The sequence below is a fragment of the Propithecus coquereli genome, unplaced genomic scaffold (genome assembly GCF_000956105.1).
Source record: "Propithecus coquereli isolate 6110/MARCELLA unplaced genomic scaffold, Pcoq_1.0 Scaffold160, whole genome shotgun sequence".
Lineage (NCBI taxonomy): Eukaryota > Metazoa > Chordata > Mammalia > Primates > Indriidae > Propithecus > Propithecus coquereli.
Genome location: NW_012140525.1, coordinates 2,180,764 through 2,200,811, shown reverse-complemented (window position 1 = coordinate 2,200,811; position 20,048 = coordinate 2,180,764). Strand labels below are relative to the sequence as shown.

At 34.9% G+C, this 20,048-nt stretch overlaps 1 protein-coding gene and 1 pseudogene across 2 annotated transcripts in view; one reads left to right on the top strand and one right to left on the bottom strand.

Annotated features, from left to right (window-relative positions):
• Positions 1 to 20,048, top strand: part of PAM (peptidylglycine alpha-amidating monooxygenase) — a 344,515-nt gene that overhangs the window by 313,261 nt on the left and 11,206 nt on the right. Inside the window, exons 13-18 of the mRNA XM_012641055.1 lie at positions 5,915 to 6,031; positions 8,040 to 8,112; positions 9,430 to 9,640; positions 10,359 to 10,559; positions 12,741 to 12,856; positions 18,536 to 18,635. Coding sequence (XP_012496509.1) covers positions 5,915 to 6,031; positions 8,040 to 8,112; positions 9,430 to 9,640; positions 10,359 to 10,559; positions 12,741 to 12,856; positions 18,536 to 18,635 — 818 coding nt within the window. The remainder of the gene's footprint in view (positions 1 to 5,914; positions 6,032 to 8,039; positions 8,113 to 9,429; positions 9,641 to 10,358; positions 10,560 to 12,740; positions 12,857 to 18,535; positions 18,636 to 20,048) is intronic.
• Positions 15,671 to 18,353, bottom strand: LOC105807620 (annotated as a pseudogene). The gene is made up of 2 exons (XR_001137341.1): positions 18,349 to 18,353; positions 15,671 to 16,255 (listed from the first exon to the last, which is right to left on the bottom strand). The product of XR_001137341.1 is annotated as a 60S ribosomal protein L12 pseudogene (transcript).

Sequence of the window (20,048 nt, the reverse complement as noted above, 5' to 3'; positions counted from 1 at the left end):
GAGACTCTGTCTCAAAAAAAAAAAAAAAAAATATTGACTTCAGGACTTTATTCCAATTATGTTATACTTCATTAGATTTACTATTGTTTCAATTTACAGATATTATTTTAATCTTAATTAATCAGATAATCAGCTGTCCCTTCCAGCCTTGTAATTTGTCTGTTTGCTAAGCATGCCTTTTATATCTTCATAAATGTTTATAAAATTTGAATAGTTGAATGGTTGGTTTTGCAAGTTTTGTTTGTAGAGAACTTAATAATCTTCTCGGAATCTTTTCCCCTCTGCCCCTGAAATAGGTCACAAACCAGCTCTTTATCAATGCTTTATGGAATATTGCTAAGATTATTGTTTCAGAAATCTATCTGCTTCCTAACTTGCAGAAAAACTTGTTAAAGATTTGCCTCATTAGTTTTCTGGAACCTCAGTTAAGATACCTGCATGGGGTTCTGCTTCTACATCTACAATTTCTTTCATACCTTGGGATTTAATTAGACCTGAAGAACAGAACTCAAAGTGACTGAGTTAACACCTTCATATCTGAGAGAAGACTGTCAGGAGTTCTACAAAAAGAATGCTTCGGTGTTCCACCCTTCTGTCTCACATTGCCATTTTGTGCTTTACTCAAGCCATTTTCTTCCATTTTTATGGCACTTTCTCTAATTCTTTGTGGTTATGTAACTGTTCTTCCATCTCTTCCCATACGTGCTGAATTTGGTAACTGGTGGGGAGATTATCCAGTTTGGTGAGTCCAATCCTAGCACAAGAAAAGCACACTTTTTTGAAGACAGGAGAACTGGATTTGAATCTTGGTTACCATTTCCTAGCTTTGCGACCTTCTTCAAGACATTGGAACTCCCTGACTTTCAGTTCCCTTGTCTAAAAAATGAGGGCTTTAAACTCCCTTGTACTATTGACTAACAAAATGCACTCCGGTAAGTGACTTGCCCCAGTGGCCTTACTAACTGAACAGAATGCAGAGAGCCTGGGTGCGGTGATACTTCGTTCTTTGTTCTTTTCATCCCTAATTTGTGGCGTCTCTAGTTCTGGGCCAATCAAGATACTAAATAGTCATAGTGGGGATTATTTCGTCTGCCCCCCTCTTTTCCTCCTCAGGAATTTTTTTATAATGTATATGTATTCAGAATTAAGTGTTTTAACACAATATTAAATTATATTCCATTTCGAGCCTCTGGCCTTTGTATGTCTTAGCTTTTCTAACATTGACGGTACATTTCCTCTTATTTTCTCACTTATGATTCTTTCTCTAGCTTAATTTGTATAATTACAGCATTATATGTCATGTCTTTCTTCAGTTGCTATTATTTATTTTGCATTCCCTTAATTTTGATCGATGGCACAGGAGTTTATTTTCTCCGTAAGGTAAGCTCTTTCTTGTGTGTGAATATAGCAAAGCATTTCTTCCCAGCCTTATCTAAACTGTTTGATTAGTTGCTAATGTGCAAAATCATTAATGGGGAATTCAAACTGCTAAAATAAAGAGCTGATGAATTCCAGTCCATAGGCCACAGTTCAGTCTTTTCAGCTGAGTGCTTTTCCAGGGAAGCAAAGAAAAATCATCAGTGCTCCAGGCACTGTGTGAAATGTGCAGGGTATTATTATATCCTGTAAAAAGTTAAATGTGGTTGAAATAAAGACCTCTCTGCAGCCAATAATGCATGGTAGCTGCTTTAGAACACTAAATAAGCAGTTTGCTATAGCAACGGTGTATCCAGCTCTATAATCTGACATCCATTTGTGAACTATTCAAGGGTTACCTTTCTTTGAATTACAAGAGTTTATAAACTACTTTATTTGGCAGGTTTAATGTGTGTGTGTGTGTGTGTGTGTGTGTGTGTGTGTGTGTGTGATTTTCTCATTTAAGAAAAGACTTCAATTCCTTTTATAATTTGCCTTGTATAACTACCAGGGGCCAGCTGTTAGTTCCATGAAGCTCCAACCATCCCAAGTGAAAGGATTAGGGCCAGTCAGCCAGTCAGTTGAGTAATTGAATGTCCCCTAATGCTGCCAGTTTAAACATATAGACATCTGTTAAAGGATATCACGAAGATTTTAAGTGGAGTGGTCAGGCCTATTGTTTTGTGGTTAATTCCTTTAAAGCTATATTATTTCTAAAAGTTCTAGGTTTTTCTTATTTATTTGGTTTATAGTACTGAAGTAAATTATTATGTTTAAATGATGTTAATGTAAGTAGGGTGTTTTAATTTTGAATTTTGTTTTGTTATGTTTTTCTTGCTTTGTGTTGTTTTTTTCCTTCGTTTTGAGTGGTGGTAGTTAAATGAACAGATTCCCTATCCAGTAATTTATTTCAGTAAATTTAAGGATTACCTAATCACTGAGATCCTTAATGGATACAGTGGAAGTATAGTAATAATATGAATAATAATCATATAGCTATGGCAAAATGGCTAGTCTTAAGCAACACATAAAATACCCTTTATACACACAGATGACATGAGTGTAATTTGTTGTAGCAAATGAAACCGAAAAAAACCCCAAATTATTAGCTGTTACGTTGTAATAGGGTACTGGGAAAAATGTCTTGTAAGTTGAGAGACCTGATATTTTTTATGGATCCAGCTTTTGGTTATAAAAATCTGATTTATTTACTCTGTCTTATTCAGTTTTATTACTTTTTTTCAAATTCCTTCATTTGCTATTTCACAATTTTCTACTATAACACCAAAAAGTGAGTAAGGAAATAAAAGTAGATGATCCTCAAATTAATCAATTTTACTTCTTACTACCACCATTGGAAATGTGAAATTTCTAGATTTTGAATATAAATACACAAAAATTGTGTTTGTGACAGTAAAACATCAATTACTCCATACATTTGTTTCTACATTTAGGGTGGTACAGAACAATACCATTGATAAAAAATGTCTTTTACTTACCTACTCGTCAGCTACAACGTTTTCATTTTCCCTGACTGACGCAAGGACTGTCTGTGTTATCTGTATTTCTTCCTTAACACAGCTTGTTTTCTTGGAAGCCAAGCCCAACATTTCACGTCTGTGACTCTAAGTTTATATGGCTGCCAGTGAGTAACTTAAGCTACAGTTTACATTTTGAAAGATTTGAGTGTCTGGAGAAATAAGCTGCAGCTATAAGAAATGCTTTAAGTCACAGAAGTTCACTGTATGCTACTTGCGAAAAAAAAATCTCCCTTCTACTTTTTATCAGTCAATAAATTATTTTATTTCCTCAAATAGTATGATCAGAAATTTAGGACTGATGGTGAATCTTTATGTTAATGACAACATGGATCAAAGGGGTGGTTATCTTCAGAATTACTGCAACCCATTCTTGGGAAAACCAGGAGCAAGTAAATCTATCAGGCTTTCTGAATGGTTTGTCACTCTGCAGAACAGAGGAATGTGGAATTGGGTGTGCTGAGGTCTGATATGCTCCAGTTTTATGAGGATATACTACAGGCAATTGGATTGCCACTATTATTGGCTGTCAATGGTCAGAACACTGTCAACATACAAAGTAGATAGCACTTGGTAAGAGTTATAAGAACTTGGTAACTTTCCATATTCTATAGGTGGGAGTGGGATGGAAAAGTAATGTGCTAATATATTCCATACCCAAGCAAATAAACTGTAAGAATAAATGAAAATTTTAGGAAATAAAAAAGGGAAAGGGAAATCTAAATTTCATCAGTAGATTCTATCGAAGTCAATATCTTGGTGATTTTATGTATAGTTTTACAAAATGAAAAAAATAGGGAAAATGTACACAGAATTTTTATTATTTCTTACAACTGCATGTGAATCTACAAGTATCTCAGTTAAAATTTCCATTTAAGAAAGGAAGAAGAAAGGTCATAACTCCTAATAGTCAGGGGAAGCATAATTTTCACATAATTGAGATTGCCATTGTGCCTTTACAAAGCACTGAAATGTTTCTGAATAATGAGAAATGTAAGACTTAAAACTTAAAAGAGATAATAAATGAAGAAACTGTATCTTATTATGCATGAATGTGAAACTTACAGTATACTGAGTCTTGGATGTGCTGAACTTAAGTTATTCAATATTGTAGTCAAGTTGGAAAAAAGATTAAAATATCATTGATGGTTGAATCCAGTACCTTTGTTTTCTAGAGGAATAGTTATATTTTTAGTAAAGAAGTTCACATTGAAAATAGAGTTTCAGATGTAGGATAAGCTCTTTGGTGTTTCATAGTATCAAGAAAGAGTGACTTCATGTTTGCCCTTTACCAGTCTCCCACAATTTAATAATACCATGAATATTCTTACATTGGTTTCTATCTAATAAAATTTCACATTTCAGTTTAATAATGATTCCATGAATATCTTATAAAATATGTTTTGTTAGCTACTTCCATTTCATAAATTTGTGTAGTTTTTTCCTAGATACCACTGTGTGGTTTTAACTGCACATACAGCATATGTAAACAATATTACTTAAGTTTTAGATTGACAAAGCTGAATCAATATTTTGTGTCAATTGAGTGCATCATTAATAAGAATGACTTCAGGGACTTATTGTTATCTTTCAGGAAAAATATACACAAAAGACTATAACAGTCAAGAAGCTCAGATAATATATCTAATATATATTTTTAATGGCAAAAGAATATTTAAAAATTTTTGTTCCCCTATCGGGACTCTACATAAGTTTCATAAAAATGTCAAGCAACTAATCAATGAATGCATGACAGATTTGAGCAGTCTATTACCTTCCCAAATTGCAACTATATCTCAACAAATATTTAATGTTATTCAGGTTCTTCTTTTGCTTATTCAATTAAACTACAAAAGTATTAATAATTTTTTCGCAACCTTACCTGATGCTACAAAAGGAAATTCTACTTTACAGAAATATTCATAGATCATCCATTGACTTCATATGTATACATATGTATGTTTTATATATATACACACACATGACTCAACTATGTGCTGATCCAATCCCTTTTGAAAATATAAGTTGGTTTCTTAGTGCTTCATACATTTACCTCCGTATGACATAAGTTTACATTAGAAGAGTTTATCTTTGTTGTTTATCCATGTTGACATATAATTATAGGAAATGGAATAAGTACAATGTCTGTGATAATTGTCAATGTAAGGGAAAATATTACTAACAATTTAAACAGAAATATAAATTTAAAAACTATAGAGAAAGAACATATATGTCCATAATATTTTATAATAACATAGAAGGTACTGAGTTAAAAAGCAGAAATTATCATATTCATTTAAGTTTTTAAATTAATCATTCCATGGTTGTCCATTTTGTACTTATAGAAAAGCTATTATATAAAGTTTTATGTCTCTAAGCACATTGTTGTATTGAGAATAAATTCTGTTTTGTATTTTTGAACAACTCTGAATATTCTGTTATATATCTTCAGAATATATGTTCCTGTGTTATACCTATGGCAGTTACAATTACAACATATTTTTGATCACTACTCTTCTAGCTGTTATTATCATTACTGAGAAGGTTAAAATAAGTTATACTTTCTTTTATAATTTGAAAGAAAATATATATTTAATTACTGATAATATTTCGAAGAGCTTTTTTAAAATTTTAGTTACATTGAAAGTTCTTGGTCGGTGTTTCTTAAACCCTAATATGTGTAGGAACCCCCAAGAGGTCTTGTGAAAGTCCAGGTCCAGTGGGTCGAACACTGCATTTCCCAGCAATGCCAATGCTGCTAGTCCACTGACCACTCTTAGGAACACACTTCTGGCTAATGGTATATATTGTAATCCAAATGACGGAAACATGGAGGACAAAGAGTGAAAAAATATATCTGAGCTCTTCTTTTGATTCTGTATTTAGAATCTCAAATGCATTTCTCAAGTTCATTGGAGTTTTTGATTGGTTTATTTTCCATTCTAATGCATTTTGTTTAGCTCTTTTGACAGCAAGTTTGTTTACCAGCAAAGAGGGATTGGACCAATTGAAGAAGACACTATCCTTGTCATAGATCCAAATACTGCTGCAGTAATCCAGTCCAGTGGGAAAAACCTGTGAGTCAAATGACTTACGTTGTTATTAAGGCTTGTACTACATACATTGGATATAAAGTGTATCCTGGGCTCTTGAAAGGGTGCCTGTATAGCTGCACTTAAGAAACCAGGAGATTGATTGGGCCACCCTATCTTTCATTTTTTAAATAGATGTTTCTAAATCTTGACTGAATATTAGAATCACCTGGGAAGCTTCAAAAAATTAGATTTATATATCTAAGATTCATGTATCTGTTGGCCATTTGTATGTCTTCTTTTGAGAAATGTTTATTCAGGTCCTTGCCCATTTCAAAATTGCTAAAAGAGTAAATTTCAAATGTTCTCACCACAAAAAATAAGTATTTGATATGATGGATATGTTAATTAGTTTCATTTAATCATTCCACGTTGTATACAAATATCATAAATCACATTGTACTCCATAAATATATACAATTATAATTTGTCAATTTACAATTTTAAAAATTAGGTTCAGATGTAGTTTGGGATGGGTCTAATACACTCAAAGCTTCCTAGGTGATTCCAATATGTAGTCAAGCTTGAAAGAGCCCTTGATATACATAGTTAATGAAGTGAGTTGCTGGTCAGGCAGATCTGATGATTAAAAAAAAAATTCTTCAGCATAACCAAACTCATCAAGTAATCACCATTTAGAAAAAAGGCTTCTGTCCCCATCTTAAATTGAAGACTAAACAAATGACATTTTTAGCATTTCTTAGCATGCATGTGTAATTTGGCTTTGAAAGCTGCTCATTTGGTCTTATTTCTAGATGGAATTTGGCAGCCAAAAAAAGTTGGCTGATATTCATGGTTATTGAAAGAAAGGGGCACCTGCAAATAGATCTCCTCGACCATTGCAACCTGGCAGCTTCAGGAACTGTACCCTACTCCATCTGCTTAGGCACCAGGAAGGCCAGCTTCCATAGCAGTCAGGGGGCCACCCTTTTGAATACAGCTGCTTGTGGAGATGGTAATAATGAGGCTTAGAATTTTTTTTTTTATAGCATTTTCAGATGGTGCATCAGGAGCCAAATTCTACTACCAGTTCCACCACTCTGTTTGAACCTGTCTCATTGGTGCTGTATGCATTAATCAGAAGCATCCTCGTTCCAGAAAGGAATAAAGGGGGAAAGGCAGAGCAACTGCTGCTAAATCAACTTGGCCATCAGTGGGGTGTTTGTTTGAAAGCAAATCATAACCCTCACACTCAATCGCCAAAACAGAGATCTAGTTCAGTTCATTAGTCAAGATCAGAGTGTTACAGTCTTGGCTCTTGAAAAAAAAATCTGTGGTGACAACACCGTCCTAAGGCTAGAAGCTGACAGATAGAGACTGTGGATTTTCAGATGTTGGACCAAAACCACCTTAATGTATTGTCCGTGTATTTAACTCTGTCCAACTTCCTTACCCAGATCATCCAGATTGATTTGCTGCATAGATTAACCTTCTCTAATTATTGTCCAGCTCACCACTTCACTTTCCTTAGGGGTTCACAGCCCATATTTGTAGACAATTGTTTTCTTTGGGTTATTGTCTTTAGTAGTCACTCTTTAAGGCTTTTGAGTAATATATTTAATAGTTTATATTAACACAATATTACATTTCCTTGCAGTATTTTTTAACTATTCAAACTATATAAATCATTTCTATTTCTCTAGACAATTTGTTTTATACATATTTCTAAGATTTTAATATTTATGATCATAGAACCTGTTTTTAAATTGATGTTATTTATATTGTTCACTTTAATATACATACTTTATAATAAATATTTGTAACTTATATTTAGATTTAAATATTGCTTAAGATTTGTAACAAGGAGGTCTCTATTATAACAGGTATTTTTATTTTTATTAACTATTAATTTTTATCTTTTCTATAATAATACAAGTATACATTTATCAATTTATAAATTTGTATTGCATTTACAGATTAATTAGAAAAAAATTCCTCTCATGTATGCTTTGGGAATAAATGTTTAATTTACACAATTATTTTTATTTTGCAGGTTTTACTTGCCACATGGTTTGAGTGTAGATAAAGATGGAAATTATTGGGTCACAGATGTGGCTCTCCATCAGGTAATCTTCCATTTAGCAGTATTCAAATAGAGGCTGACAGAGTTATCCTTTCAAAGTACTCTGGAGTTGTATAGGTTTTATTTTTTTTTTTCCTGTGACCCTACTGTAATGTTGTAAAAAGAAAATGGAACAGCCATGTCTTAGTCTGTTCTGGCTGTTGTAACAAAGTGCCATAGATTGGGTGGCTTATAAACAACAGAAGTTTATTTCTAATAGTTCTGGAGTCTTGAAAGTTCAAGATCAGGGTGCCAGCATGCTCGAGTTCTGGCGAGGGCCCTCTTTTGGGTTGTGGACTGCCTGCTTCTCCTTGTATCCTCACATGGTGGAAAGAGAGAGTGAGAGCAAGCTTTTGTGTCTCTTCTTAGTCACTGATCCCATTCATGAGGATCACAAGTCTTAAAGGCCCCACTTCCTAATACCATCACATTTGGTGGTTGGGATTTCAACATGTGAATTCGGAGGGGAGACACAAACATTCAGTCCGTAACAATCCACATCAGAAATTTTCCTTTTAGAACTAATGCTAGGATGGAGCTAACATGTAAATCATCAAGTCACTCTTCTCCCTCGGGCTGGCAGGAAGCTTAGGGCCAGATGTGAAGCTTACCTATAACAACTACATGGGCCCTCCCAACCTCTTTTTTAGTGTTCTGTATTTGCTTTTAATACCTCTGTCCCTAGGTCTTTTTTCTGTTTTATCACTTGTATTTTATGTTTTCTTTTCTAAGCTACCTTAATGTTCTATAAATTCTAGGTCTCTAATAAATACATATATATGTATAAAAAATCAAATTTTTGTTCTTTTACAAAAAGAAGTTATATTTTAATCACAGAGTAGTCATAAGAGTTTCCCCCAAAGTATAAGCTTATCAAGTTTAATACCCTTTCTATGAATAAACTAGAACTCAGAAGACATAGTTATCAGTCAGTAAGTTCTCTCAACAATCTTTAAACATCATCTCAGTAAACTTTTATTGCTCATGTATTATCTGGGGATCATTGTAATATTAGCTGAGGAAAGACAAAAAGGAAGCATGGGGGTGGTGGAACAGGATATCCACGTACTAATCTCCATTCACTACTAATTAACTGGGCGACCTTGAGCAAATCACTTAATCTCCATAGGCCTCAATTACCAAATGAAGGAATCAGACCAGATGATTTCTAAGGTTCCATCCAGTTCTAAAAAGTATCTTATTTTAAGTAAGTCTCTAAGAGCTTCTACTTCAGTTGCTTGTGAAAATTGTCTTAGTCATGTGAGTATGTGTCAATAATAACTATGAAAAGTAGGTAAGGCTTTTGTTCCTTTTCAAAAAGGTGTTCAAACTGGATCCAAACAGTAAAGAAGGCCCTGCATTGACCCTGGGAAGGAGCATGCAACCAGGCAGTGACCAGAATCACTTCTGTCAACCCACCGATGTGGCTGTGGATCCAGGCACTGGAACCATCTATGTATCAGATGGCTACTGCAACAGTCGGATTATGCAGTTTTCACCACATGGAGAGTTCATCACACAGTGGGGAGAAGGTACCCAATTATAGTTGGTTTTTTTTTTTTTTTTTTTTGAGACGGAGTCTCACTCTGTCGCCTGGGCAGTGGCATCATCATAGCTCACAGCAACCTCAAACTCCTGGGCTCAAGGGATCCTCCTGTCTTAGCCTCCCCATTAGCTGGAACTACAAGCATGTGCCACCACGCCCAGCTAATTTTTCTGTTTTTTCGTAGAGACAGGGGTCTTGCTTTTGCTCAGACTGGTCTCAAACTCCTGACCTCAAGCGATCCTCCCACTGCAGCCTCCCAAAGTGCTGGGATTATAGGCATGAACCACTGCATCCAGCAAAAACTCTTGATCTCTAATTGTAATTCTTAGCCAATATCACTAGGAATGAGAGATTGGCCACCCCTCACATTTTTAGGATGTATTTGTCCCATACAGTGAAGAAAGCAAGGCCACTGTATGCATCTTCTTGGCTTAGTCTCTCTCTCTCTCTCATACACACACCTTATAAGGGAAAAAGACTGCTTCCACCAAAAAACTTTGTCCAAATAGGGAGAAAATCTGTAATGTGTTTGTGGCTAAGAAATGCTGTAGACTAAACTTATAAACTGCTTTGCCTGATCTTTCCCCTGGTTCCAGATATTTAATGCTATTTGCTATCATGAATTTGGAAAATTACAAAACTGTATAGTCAAACTTTGGGTGATTTTATAATTTGTATATCTGAGGCTTTTCTTTGTTCTGTAGAGTCTTCAGGGAGCAATCCTAAACCAGGCCAGTTCAGCGTTCCTCACAGCTTGGCCCTCGTGCCTCATTTGGACCAATTATGTGTGGCAGACAGGGAAAACGGTCGCATCCAGTGTTTTAAAACTGACACCAAAGAATTTGTGAGAGAGATTAAGCATTCATCATTTGGAAGAAATGTATTTGCAATTTCGTATATACCAGGTATTTCATCTTAATTTTTTTGGTGTCTTTTGTCATACTATATTCTATCCTTAAAAATTTTTTGTCTTATTGTTCATGTGTTCTTTCTATAAATTTTCTTATTGAGGAGTTGAAGATGCATTATATATCAAACCTTAAAGTATCTTAAAACTGTTAGTGCATTGTAAATCATTTTCAATTCCAGTGCCATTATTCCTTGTAATGAAGAACTCAAAGGATTTAACAGTTGTTTGTACTGGGTTAAAAAATGTTCTCAAACATAGATTTTCATTTTTTCTTAATTATGATCATCTGCTCTAGTTATTAAATGATTAATATTATGTCTTTGCACATCATCAACAGATGGTATGTATGATAAAATCAATATTCAAAATACTTCTGTTTCACTTTTTTAAAAAACTAGAGGGAAATTTTAAAAAATACGTAAAAAGAAGTGAAGCTTATGTTTAAATACCAGGAGAAATAACCAATAAAATCTTGATTTATTTTTTTTCTTATTTTCAAAATAGATTTTCTTGACTTGAAGAAAATCTGAAAAATAATCCAGACTTATAAAATAACATATACATAATTCATATTGTAAAATAACACAGCATATTTCTTTAAATAATGAATACTGAAAATATATTTAACTTCTAAAATTTATATACAAGTTTTATAATTTTTTTAAATTTTGTTTTTAATTGACAAATAATAATTGTGTGTATCTGTGGGGCACAATATGATATTTTAATATACGTTTACACTGTGGAATGACTAAATCAGACTAATTAGCAAATCCATCATCTCGTATACTTATTTTTTATTAAAATCTACTCTTTTAACAATTTTGAAATATAGTGCATTATTATTTATTATAGTCATCATCCTGACCATAATGGAATGAAACTAGAGATCAATAGCCAGAGTAGTTTTAGAAAATTCACAATTAAAGCATACAATATAGTTTATTAAAAATATCTACGGCTGTATTAAAGCATCATTGACTATTTATAGTCATCACTATAATATTTATGCTTCTAATGCTATCAAAGTTGCATATGGCCACTGTTTTCTCAAGCACCTAATTTATTTAGAATATAAAATAAAAGGACTCAGGTGACTGAATAGGGAACAAGTTTGGCTTCCTCAAGGAATAAGGAATGAGATTCTTATAAATATCAATGAAAGAAATTTTCAGGTTAATTTTACCACATATTTAAAGAAAAATTTGTCAAGATCCTTCATTTAATATAGAAGGTGATCAAGTTCATTGTAAACAAAAATAAATCAAATATAAGAAGAAAAAATATCAGGAGAGAAGATGAGAAGAAATCTGGTTAAAAACAGAATCTAAGCAAAAGACAATTCTTTCTATAATATTTCACAATAGTAATTGGTGTTTATGGTATTGATTTTTTTTCTTATAGTATGGTATTCTAAAAAAAACAATAATCCTTGAAGAATAATGAAAATATCTTCAGCAGTGGTTTAGTGTTGTGTATATTTTATTATGTTCTAATTCTTTAAAAACATAATATTTAATCATTTGAATTATTTATTTAACCAAAACATCATTATTTCCATTGTTTTGGATAAACAGCACTATACTAAGAGATATAATTTCACTACAAAGAGTATTCATGGAATTAAAATGTAAAAGATGGTTTAATTTTTTTCATTAGTGAAAAATGTCTTTGATAATCTGAAATACACATCTCATATTTTCAAACTCTAGTTGTTTAAAATCAGATTGTTCTGTTTATATTGTAACTTCACTTACTTTCATTGCATATGTCTTTCTGATTCTCCTGGTAGCTATGAGAAATGTTACATATTTTTAAAAGATCTGATACCCCAAATTACTAGCCTAAATAACCTGACTTTTCCCGATACCTATTTAGGATGCCTGTGATATCTATATGTCAATATCTATGTATTCCTCATTTCTATTTGCTTTCTAAGTGGAACAGACATTCAGTTCCTGATATTCCTATTACAAGGAGGTCAGTCCTCTAACCTGTTGGCCCCTGATTTGGTTACTCAGGGGTTAGACATGTGATATGTACTTTGTTTTCTACTTTTGTTGCCAATTGTAGGGAACAGGCTGATCTTAAATTTATTTTTTGTTTGCATGCATATATTTGAAGTTCAGTCTTATCTATACTTTTAAAAAAAGGTAAACTGGATATGTTGTCGCAGGCTTGCTCTTTGCGGTGAATGGGAAGCCTTACTTTGGGGACCGAGAACCTGTACAAGGATTTGTGATGAACTTTTCCAACGGGGAAATTATAGACATCTTCAAGCCAGTGCGCAAGGTATTTATATACATTGCCTAGGTTTTATTTTTCATGAGAATAAAACTAAAATGTGAGTCTTGGCATTCAATCTGTACTTGAATAATTTAAGAAAAAAAACTTTTAGATGTGCTTTCTTAGCTAGGTTGATGGGAATATTCTATTATGATGTTTTATTTAGAATAAATGTCTTTGTTCCTAGATCAATTTCTTCAGATCAAAATTAGCATTGTGTGCAGTTCGAAGGTTCTTAGTAGACCTCCCGGTCTTTAAATTCACTGTGGTTAAAATACCAAAAAATAGTAAGTCTCTTCCTGGTTTCTTACAAGTAGGGAAGACACCACAACATATGAAATGTACTTTTATAGTTCTCTTATACCCATCAGAAATCTTGTTTGCTTTTTTTATTGCTATGCCTGTACTAAGCAACAAACTTAAAAATAGCACATCCTGGAATTTGTTCAAGGTTTAAAGATTTGGTTTAGGAAGAGACTAAAGCCTGGCTTTGGCTTCACAGATGTTTTGCCACTGTTTACTCTAACATGATTTTACAAACACGGTGACTATGTTCAACGTGCCCAAAACCCTTCTGCCTTGTCAATGTATTCTCTCTGCAGTACGATTGCCAAACTGACCAGAATGTTCACATACACTGCATGATTGTGCTTGGGGCACATCAGTTTTAGAAAGTTCAGCCTGCTGAAATCCCAAAATAAGAGTAATTTTTGAAAACATGTAAAGATTTACTGGGTTTCCTTCGATCAGAATGCAACTATCGTAAGCCACTGGACCAAGTTATATCTCGATATTTGTAATTCTTATATTATTCATTAAGATACCAAGTTTGCTAAATTGAAAAAAATTCCCGATATTTTAGAAATTAGTCTGTTAGAATACTGACAGTCTGGTGTTTTATCAGATTTCATTCCAGAGACATGTATTAAACATCTGCTCTGCATCAGGCATTGTGCTAGATACAGAGGATGTAATGGAACAGAATAGGACACAGCCTCTCCTTCAGTGGAGCTTTTAACACTAGTTACCAGATCTGAATCAAATCAAAGTTACTCCGAACTAAACATTCCGGTATAAATTACTTTCTTTGGATTTCTATTTATATACAACAAAAAAGATTTTTCACAGAAATATTTCACCTAAAAAGCAATAAGCAATCCAATCTCTCATCATAGTAGCCCTTCAGAAAGAAATTCATTATATGGATAACATACATTTTACTTCCAGAGTGTTTCAGATCCTTATTGATTCTCCAGTCATCACTGAGCTCACTTCCTCATATCTCTTGATAAAGAAAGTTAGATATTTAACTTTCTTTGAGGTCTTCACTTTGTATTAATGGAGTGAGTGTTTGCCTCACTCATTCTTTTCATGATAATGTACTGTGTCAAGCAGGATATTAACTTTTAATTCAAAATGTATCTAGAAATCAAAACTAAGTGCTAAGCAAGAGGCTAGACTCTAAATGAGCCTCAATCTCATAAAAATGTGAAAAGCCCTGAATTAAAATTTGAGAGAGCATTGTGCCTAAACATCAGCATCTATCAGACATTCAGTGACGAATAAGTCATAACGTGGGTCAGTACAGGAAACTTGAAAAGAGAATCTCACTCCAAGATGAAGTTTGTTTTTCCTTTCAGTAAACAAGAGTTGCTATTACACCAAAACATAGAAGTATATTCTGTGTTGCCTCAGTAAACTGAATTCAGTTTATGGATCTTTAAGAATTTTCATTTAATTAGATGATCATCACAAAGATTAAGTTTGGGTGAAAGAAATAGTATGTTGTATTGACTCCCGTATGGGAAGAGATTCGTCTTTCAAGTCAAAAGTAAAGTTTCACATAATGTGTCTGTGCCGCTGTTTGTGCATATCCAATACTTATCTCCTGTTGTATTTCACTTCTCCTTCTTTTACTATTACATTCTTTAGAGATGTTTCCATCTGAATGTATGATCTATGTATTTATATCTGTGCAGGGAAACTGAGACAGTAGAATAAATAAAGAAGACGCTTCTATCAAATGCTGTCAAAAAGCTGTGAGGGCAAAATATACATATCACCCCCAAAACCTTCCCCCATAATCAAAGGAAAGACTTATGGTCCCTCATCATCTGCTTTCACACACATCCTTCAGACTGGCAGTTTTTGTCTTCTTTCTTCTGCAAGGCAGCTCATGTGGGAAAGGAAGGGAAAGTTCTATACCAGAAAAGCTTTAGGATTTCAGAGTTAAACAGATACCAAAAAAAAAGAAGAAGAAAAAAACCAGTAAGCCCAGATTCATGTTGTTTCTTCAGCCTTTATAATGAAGGTTAAAATTATAATATTTGGCTAGGTACGGTGGCTCACGCCTGTAATCCTAGCACTCTGGGAGTCCGAGGCAGGCGGATTGTTTGAGTTCAGGAGTTCGAAACCAGCCTGAGCAAGAGTGAGACCCAGTCTCAACTGAAAAAATAGAAAGAAATTAGCTGGACAACTAAAATATATATATAGAAAAAAATTAGCTGGACATGGTGGCACATGCCTGTAGTCCCAGCTACTCGGGAGGCTGAGGCAGAAGGATTGCTCGAGCCCAGGAGTTTGAGGTTGCTGTGAGCTAGGCTGATGCATGGCACTCTAGCCAGGGCAACAGAGTGAGACTCTGTCTCAGAAAAAAAAAAAAAAATTACAATATTTGATAATATTTGAGCTAAAAGTTTCACGTAAGTTAATTTGCTTGTTCAAAGCTACACACAGTAGCACACCTGGATCTCAAACCCAGGTTTTTTTTTGGGGGGGGTGTTAAATGATCCTTTATCAAAATATTTTCCTTTATACTTTTTAACTAGCTGGGCCTTCCACTGCACCACTGTTGATGTCATCTATGATGTCATGTGGGTGGCGGCCATCAACATTGCAGCCCACGGACTGGGCAGTTCCCAGGATCTCTTTAATGGTTCCAGAGAGTTCTCTGGCTAAAGATCAGTGCCGCATCTATGTGGCAATGTTGACAATCTCATCAAAAGTGATATTTCCGTTGTGCTTAATGTTCTTCTGTTTCTTTCTGTCTCTTGGTGGTTCCTTGAGGGCTTTGATGATCAGGGCAGAGGCAGAAGGTACCACTTCAATCTGGGCCTGTCTGTTCTGAATAGTTAGTTTCACTGTAATCCTCAAACCCTTCCAGTCACCAGTTGCCTTGGCGATGTCATCACCAACCTTTTTTGGAGACAGACCCAGGGGGCCGATCTTGGGGGCCAGGGCAGACGTGGCACCGACTTCGCCACCGGTGCACCTCAGGTACACGACTTTGATCTCGTTGGGGTCGAACTTAGGCGGCGTGGTGGAGGCAGCTGGTGTCGATGAACCCGGATTCGGGACGACCGAAGAAAGTTGCACCTTGGCCTCCTCCGAGCCGAAAACCAAAGGCTCAAACCCAGGTTTTTGTGACTCTAAAATGTGCTTAACCTTTCGGTCCCTGAGGTACACCTTGGTATGCCAAAAGCTATATTAAGCCACAACATAAACATGGTGCAACTTCTTAAAAGAACTGTTTTACTTAATATTACATAGATTTAAACTTACTATGTTAAAGCATTCATAGTTATAATATGGAGTATAACACAAATTTCCTAATGAATTTTTAAATAAAATACAAGATTTTGAGGGCAGGTTACCCTGGGCTTCATCACCAGATAGATGCCCCAGGAAGATGTTATCATTCTTTTCTCTTGTCAATTTTATTTTGCTAAGGGTACCTCAAGAGAAGAGTTTGCAAAACCTAGATCAGAAGATCTTTAAGTCTGTTTAACTCTGAAATCCTAAAGCTTGATCCTAAAGTTTAACAACATCATTTTCTGCTTAAATAACACAAAGCAATAGAATAGTTTATTGAAAAGGTTACAATTGAGCCTCTGACTGAACAGGAATAGAGGTCCCGCCCACTAAGCCTCCCCCTGAATTCCTCCAGTGGCCCCAAAGTACTGTATTTCCAACAGGCCTGTTGGCTCCATGGATCCATTTGAGAGCCACAGAATGAGGTTTATCATTATTGTAGCCTTGAATTTTTGGCATATGGTGATTGATTTAAAGGAAAGGCCAATGAATAATTTACACATTCCCTACTAACCTTTATAATATTTTTCCTGTCAGAAAATGTAAAGTACTTTGCAACCATACATTTTATTAATTTAACACAGTTTCTAAGACCATATTATGGCATAAAACAGGAATGGCCTATAATTTGCAAGTCTGTTCTTGCCATCCATTAGCTGAACCCAAAATGAAGATGAACATTTAATGACAGGCCTGTGAGATTTCAACAAGGCAACGTTTTGATTTCCAGCTCTCTACACATTTGTCACAGCACATTTGATAGTATGAAGAAATGAGCCTCCTTAGCATAGGCACCTCGTTTTTCTTTTGAGTGTCACAAACTTGATGATTTCTAAAGCATAATAGTATCTCCAAAGCATGTATTCTTCTGCCTCTCCTAAAGTGAGCTAAGAAGGGTAGTTTGCCTCATTAGTACCTTTGTACTCAGCACACGAGGGTGGGCAGATGTTGGCCGATAAGTCCACAGTCTGGATAATGCTCCTGTTCATACTCACTAGCCATATTTTTGATAACTGTGTATTCAAGAAGGCCTGCCAGACTCAAAGGTGAAAGGGATTATCCATGTCCTGCCAACTGGTAGACCGGGGGCACCTTCGGAGGTTTCAGTAGACAGATGTAAATGTCAGCAGTGCAATGTTTTAAGACTACTCTTCCAGGAACTAGCTCAGTGACCCCAAAAGAAAGTCACATAAAGTGCTCCCCTGTCCCTAGTGTCTTAATGACTCAGATGACAATGACTTGAAATGAAGAAAGACATTAAAATACAGAGCATCTGAAGTAGGTACAAAAGCCCAGGAAGTACTTGGAGGTAACACTCAATTTATTTCCTCTGTTGACTGAAAATATTGCAAATTGGACTCCAAGAATATAAAACCTATGGGGTATAATGTACAGTGTCCGGGTGATGAGTACACCAAAGTACAGGCTTCACCACTATGCAATATACACATGTAATGGAATTCAATTTGTACTCCTTAAATATATTAAAATTTAAAAGGGAAAGAAAAAAATAGCATAAAACCCCATATTGCTGCGTATCTCCTTGCATACATGTAAGAAATAATCTAAATGTTCTGAATCTTTGAAATGACTTCTCTTATCAGTAATATGCAAATAGTTTTTAAGGCAATACATGATAACTTGATGGGAATAACAAAAATTAATACTTGGTCCTTTTGACTCACACAAATTAAAATAAGAAAATCTAACAGTGATTAAAAGGTAGAAGAAACATGAAGGCAAAAATAAATATTTATATAAACAACTAGATAATGTAACATTAAGTAAACAGGACTATAAAAAATAATCTACCTGTAAATTTTCACTTTTTAAAAGACTTGAAAGTCAGTGGTGAGGGTTCCTTGACATTTCCCAATGCTTAGAATTATGCCCGGCACAGTCAGTACCCCATGAACGAATGAATGAATGAATGGCTCTCCTTGGCCTAGAGTTGCTTTGATAAGAATTATTATTGTTTTGGTTTGAGTGAAATGTTTATTGTTTTTTTGTGGGCTTTGCTCTGTTTTTCTGCCTTTTCATGAAGGATTCAAGTAAAAACTCATCACCCTAACGTGTGGCTTCTTATTTTGGCAGCACTTTGACATGCCTCATGATATCGTCGCATCTGAAGATGGGAGTGTATACATCGGAGATGCTCACACCAACACAGTGTGGAAGTTCACCGTGACTGAAAGTATGGTGTTTACAGTATCATTGTCCACATTTTCCTTCAGTTTTATCGCTTGTAAACATGTGAAACAAAAACATTTGCATTTCCTTCTTTTTACTGATGGGAATAGAAATCAAGGTATAAGGTAGTTGTTAAAAGATCTATTTAGTATCTATTTCAGGGATTAAGGTAATTTTTTTAAATTTGAGAGAAATATCCTTTTTTTTTTTTTTTTGCTGGCAGTTATCCCCTTGTTTCCATAGATATGCCTCAGGAAATTCTTGATGCCTGAAGTAATGTCTGTTACATTAAAAGCCAATGTTAATTCCAACGTAGCTCCAGAAGGAGGAGGTGGCTTTGGCACAGCAGCGGGGCTGACTTGTTTCCATGAGGCATCACTCCCCACACGGCTCTTTAGCTCTCAGTAGCTGCTGGGCATCTAGGGATGCCAGCCTCTGTGTGAGACTCGTATTATTCCAGACAGGAAGCCTTTTGAATTTTCCACGTAGGTTTCACCTTTCCCCAGTAACTGAATTGCTGTATTTTTATGTAACTCAAAATTTTGGCTGGGGACAGATTTGTCCTATCAGGATCCAGCCAACTAGTTTCACAGTTTTCTAATTGCAATTTGGACATTATTTTTAATTCTTAAAAGTAGGCTAATGTACCTCCTAACATCATGCTAAAAAAAAATAAGTTTTTTAAATTGAAGTGTACTGAATGCTGACTAGGTCACAAACCTAAATGTCCAGAGATACTTTTAAAATATGGCAGGATCCAAACAAAGGAGAAGGTGGGGTTAAGGAAAACAATAGAGGATGATAAATTTGAGGTATCAGGACCTACACAGGTAGTTTTAGATAGAGAACAAATAAGGATATGTAAACTTGATGAAGAAAAGAAGTATTATTTATAAAATGAAAAATGCAAATTATAATAAGGAAAGAAAATAAATTATAACAAAAGAAAGTAAAATTAGGAGTCCAAAAACATTATTCAGATACCATTCAGATCTTAGATCCCAATTAATTTGGTAACTGCTGTCTTCAGAATTATCCTCTGAGTAACTTTCGCTGTTTTATAATAAGGACCCAGTTAGAGCTGAGTGCACAGAGAGGCCTGTGAACTATTCTACTCCAGCAGTAGCTTCACATTCTCCCTTGCAAGTGTGGCTCTTTCATCACCTGCCTTCTCAAAGAGGAACCAGAAGGTGTGGGCAGACAGGAAAGCAAAGATATATGGATAATTCCCCACTGCATGACCAAACTCCGGATTTTCAGAACAACAACAAAAAAAATGCGTAAATACTTTTAAAGATGGAGAAGACTTCAGAAATCTAGCGAATATCTCTATTTTGCAGATAGGAACATGATTCTTGCACTCATTCAGAGTTCAGTCAGCCCTATACAAGTCCTTTCCACCACCCTCACGGTTGGT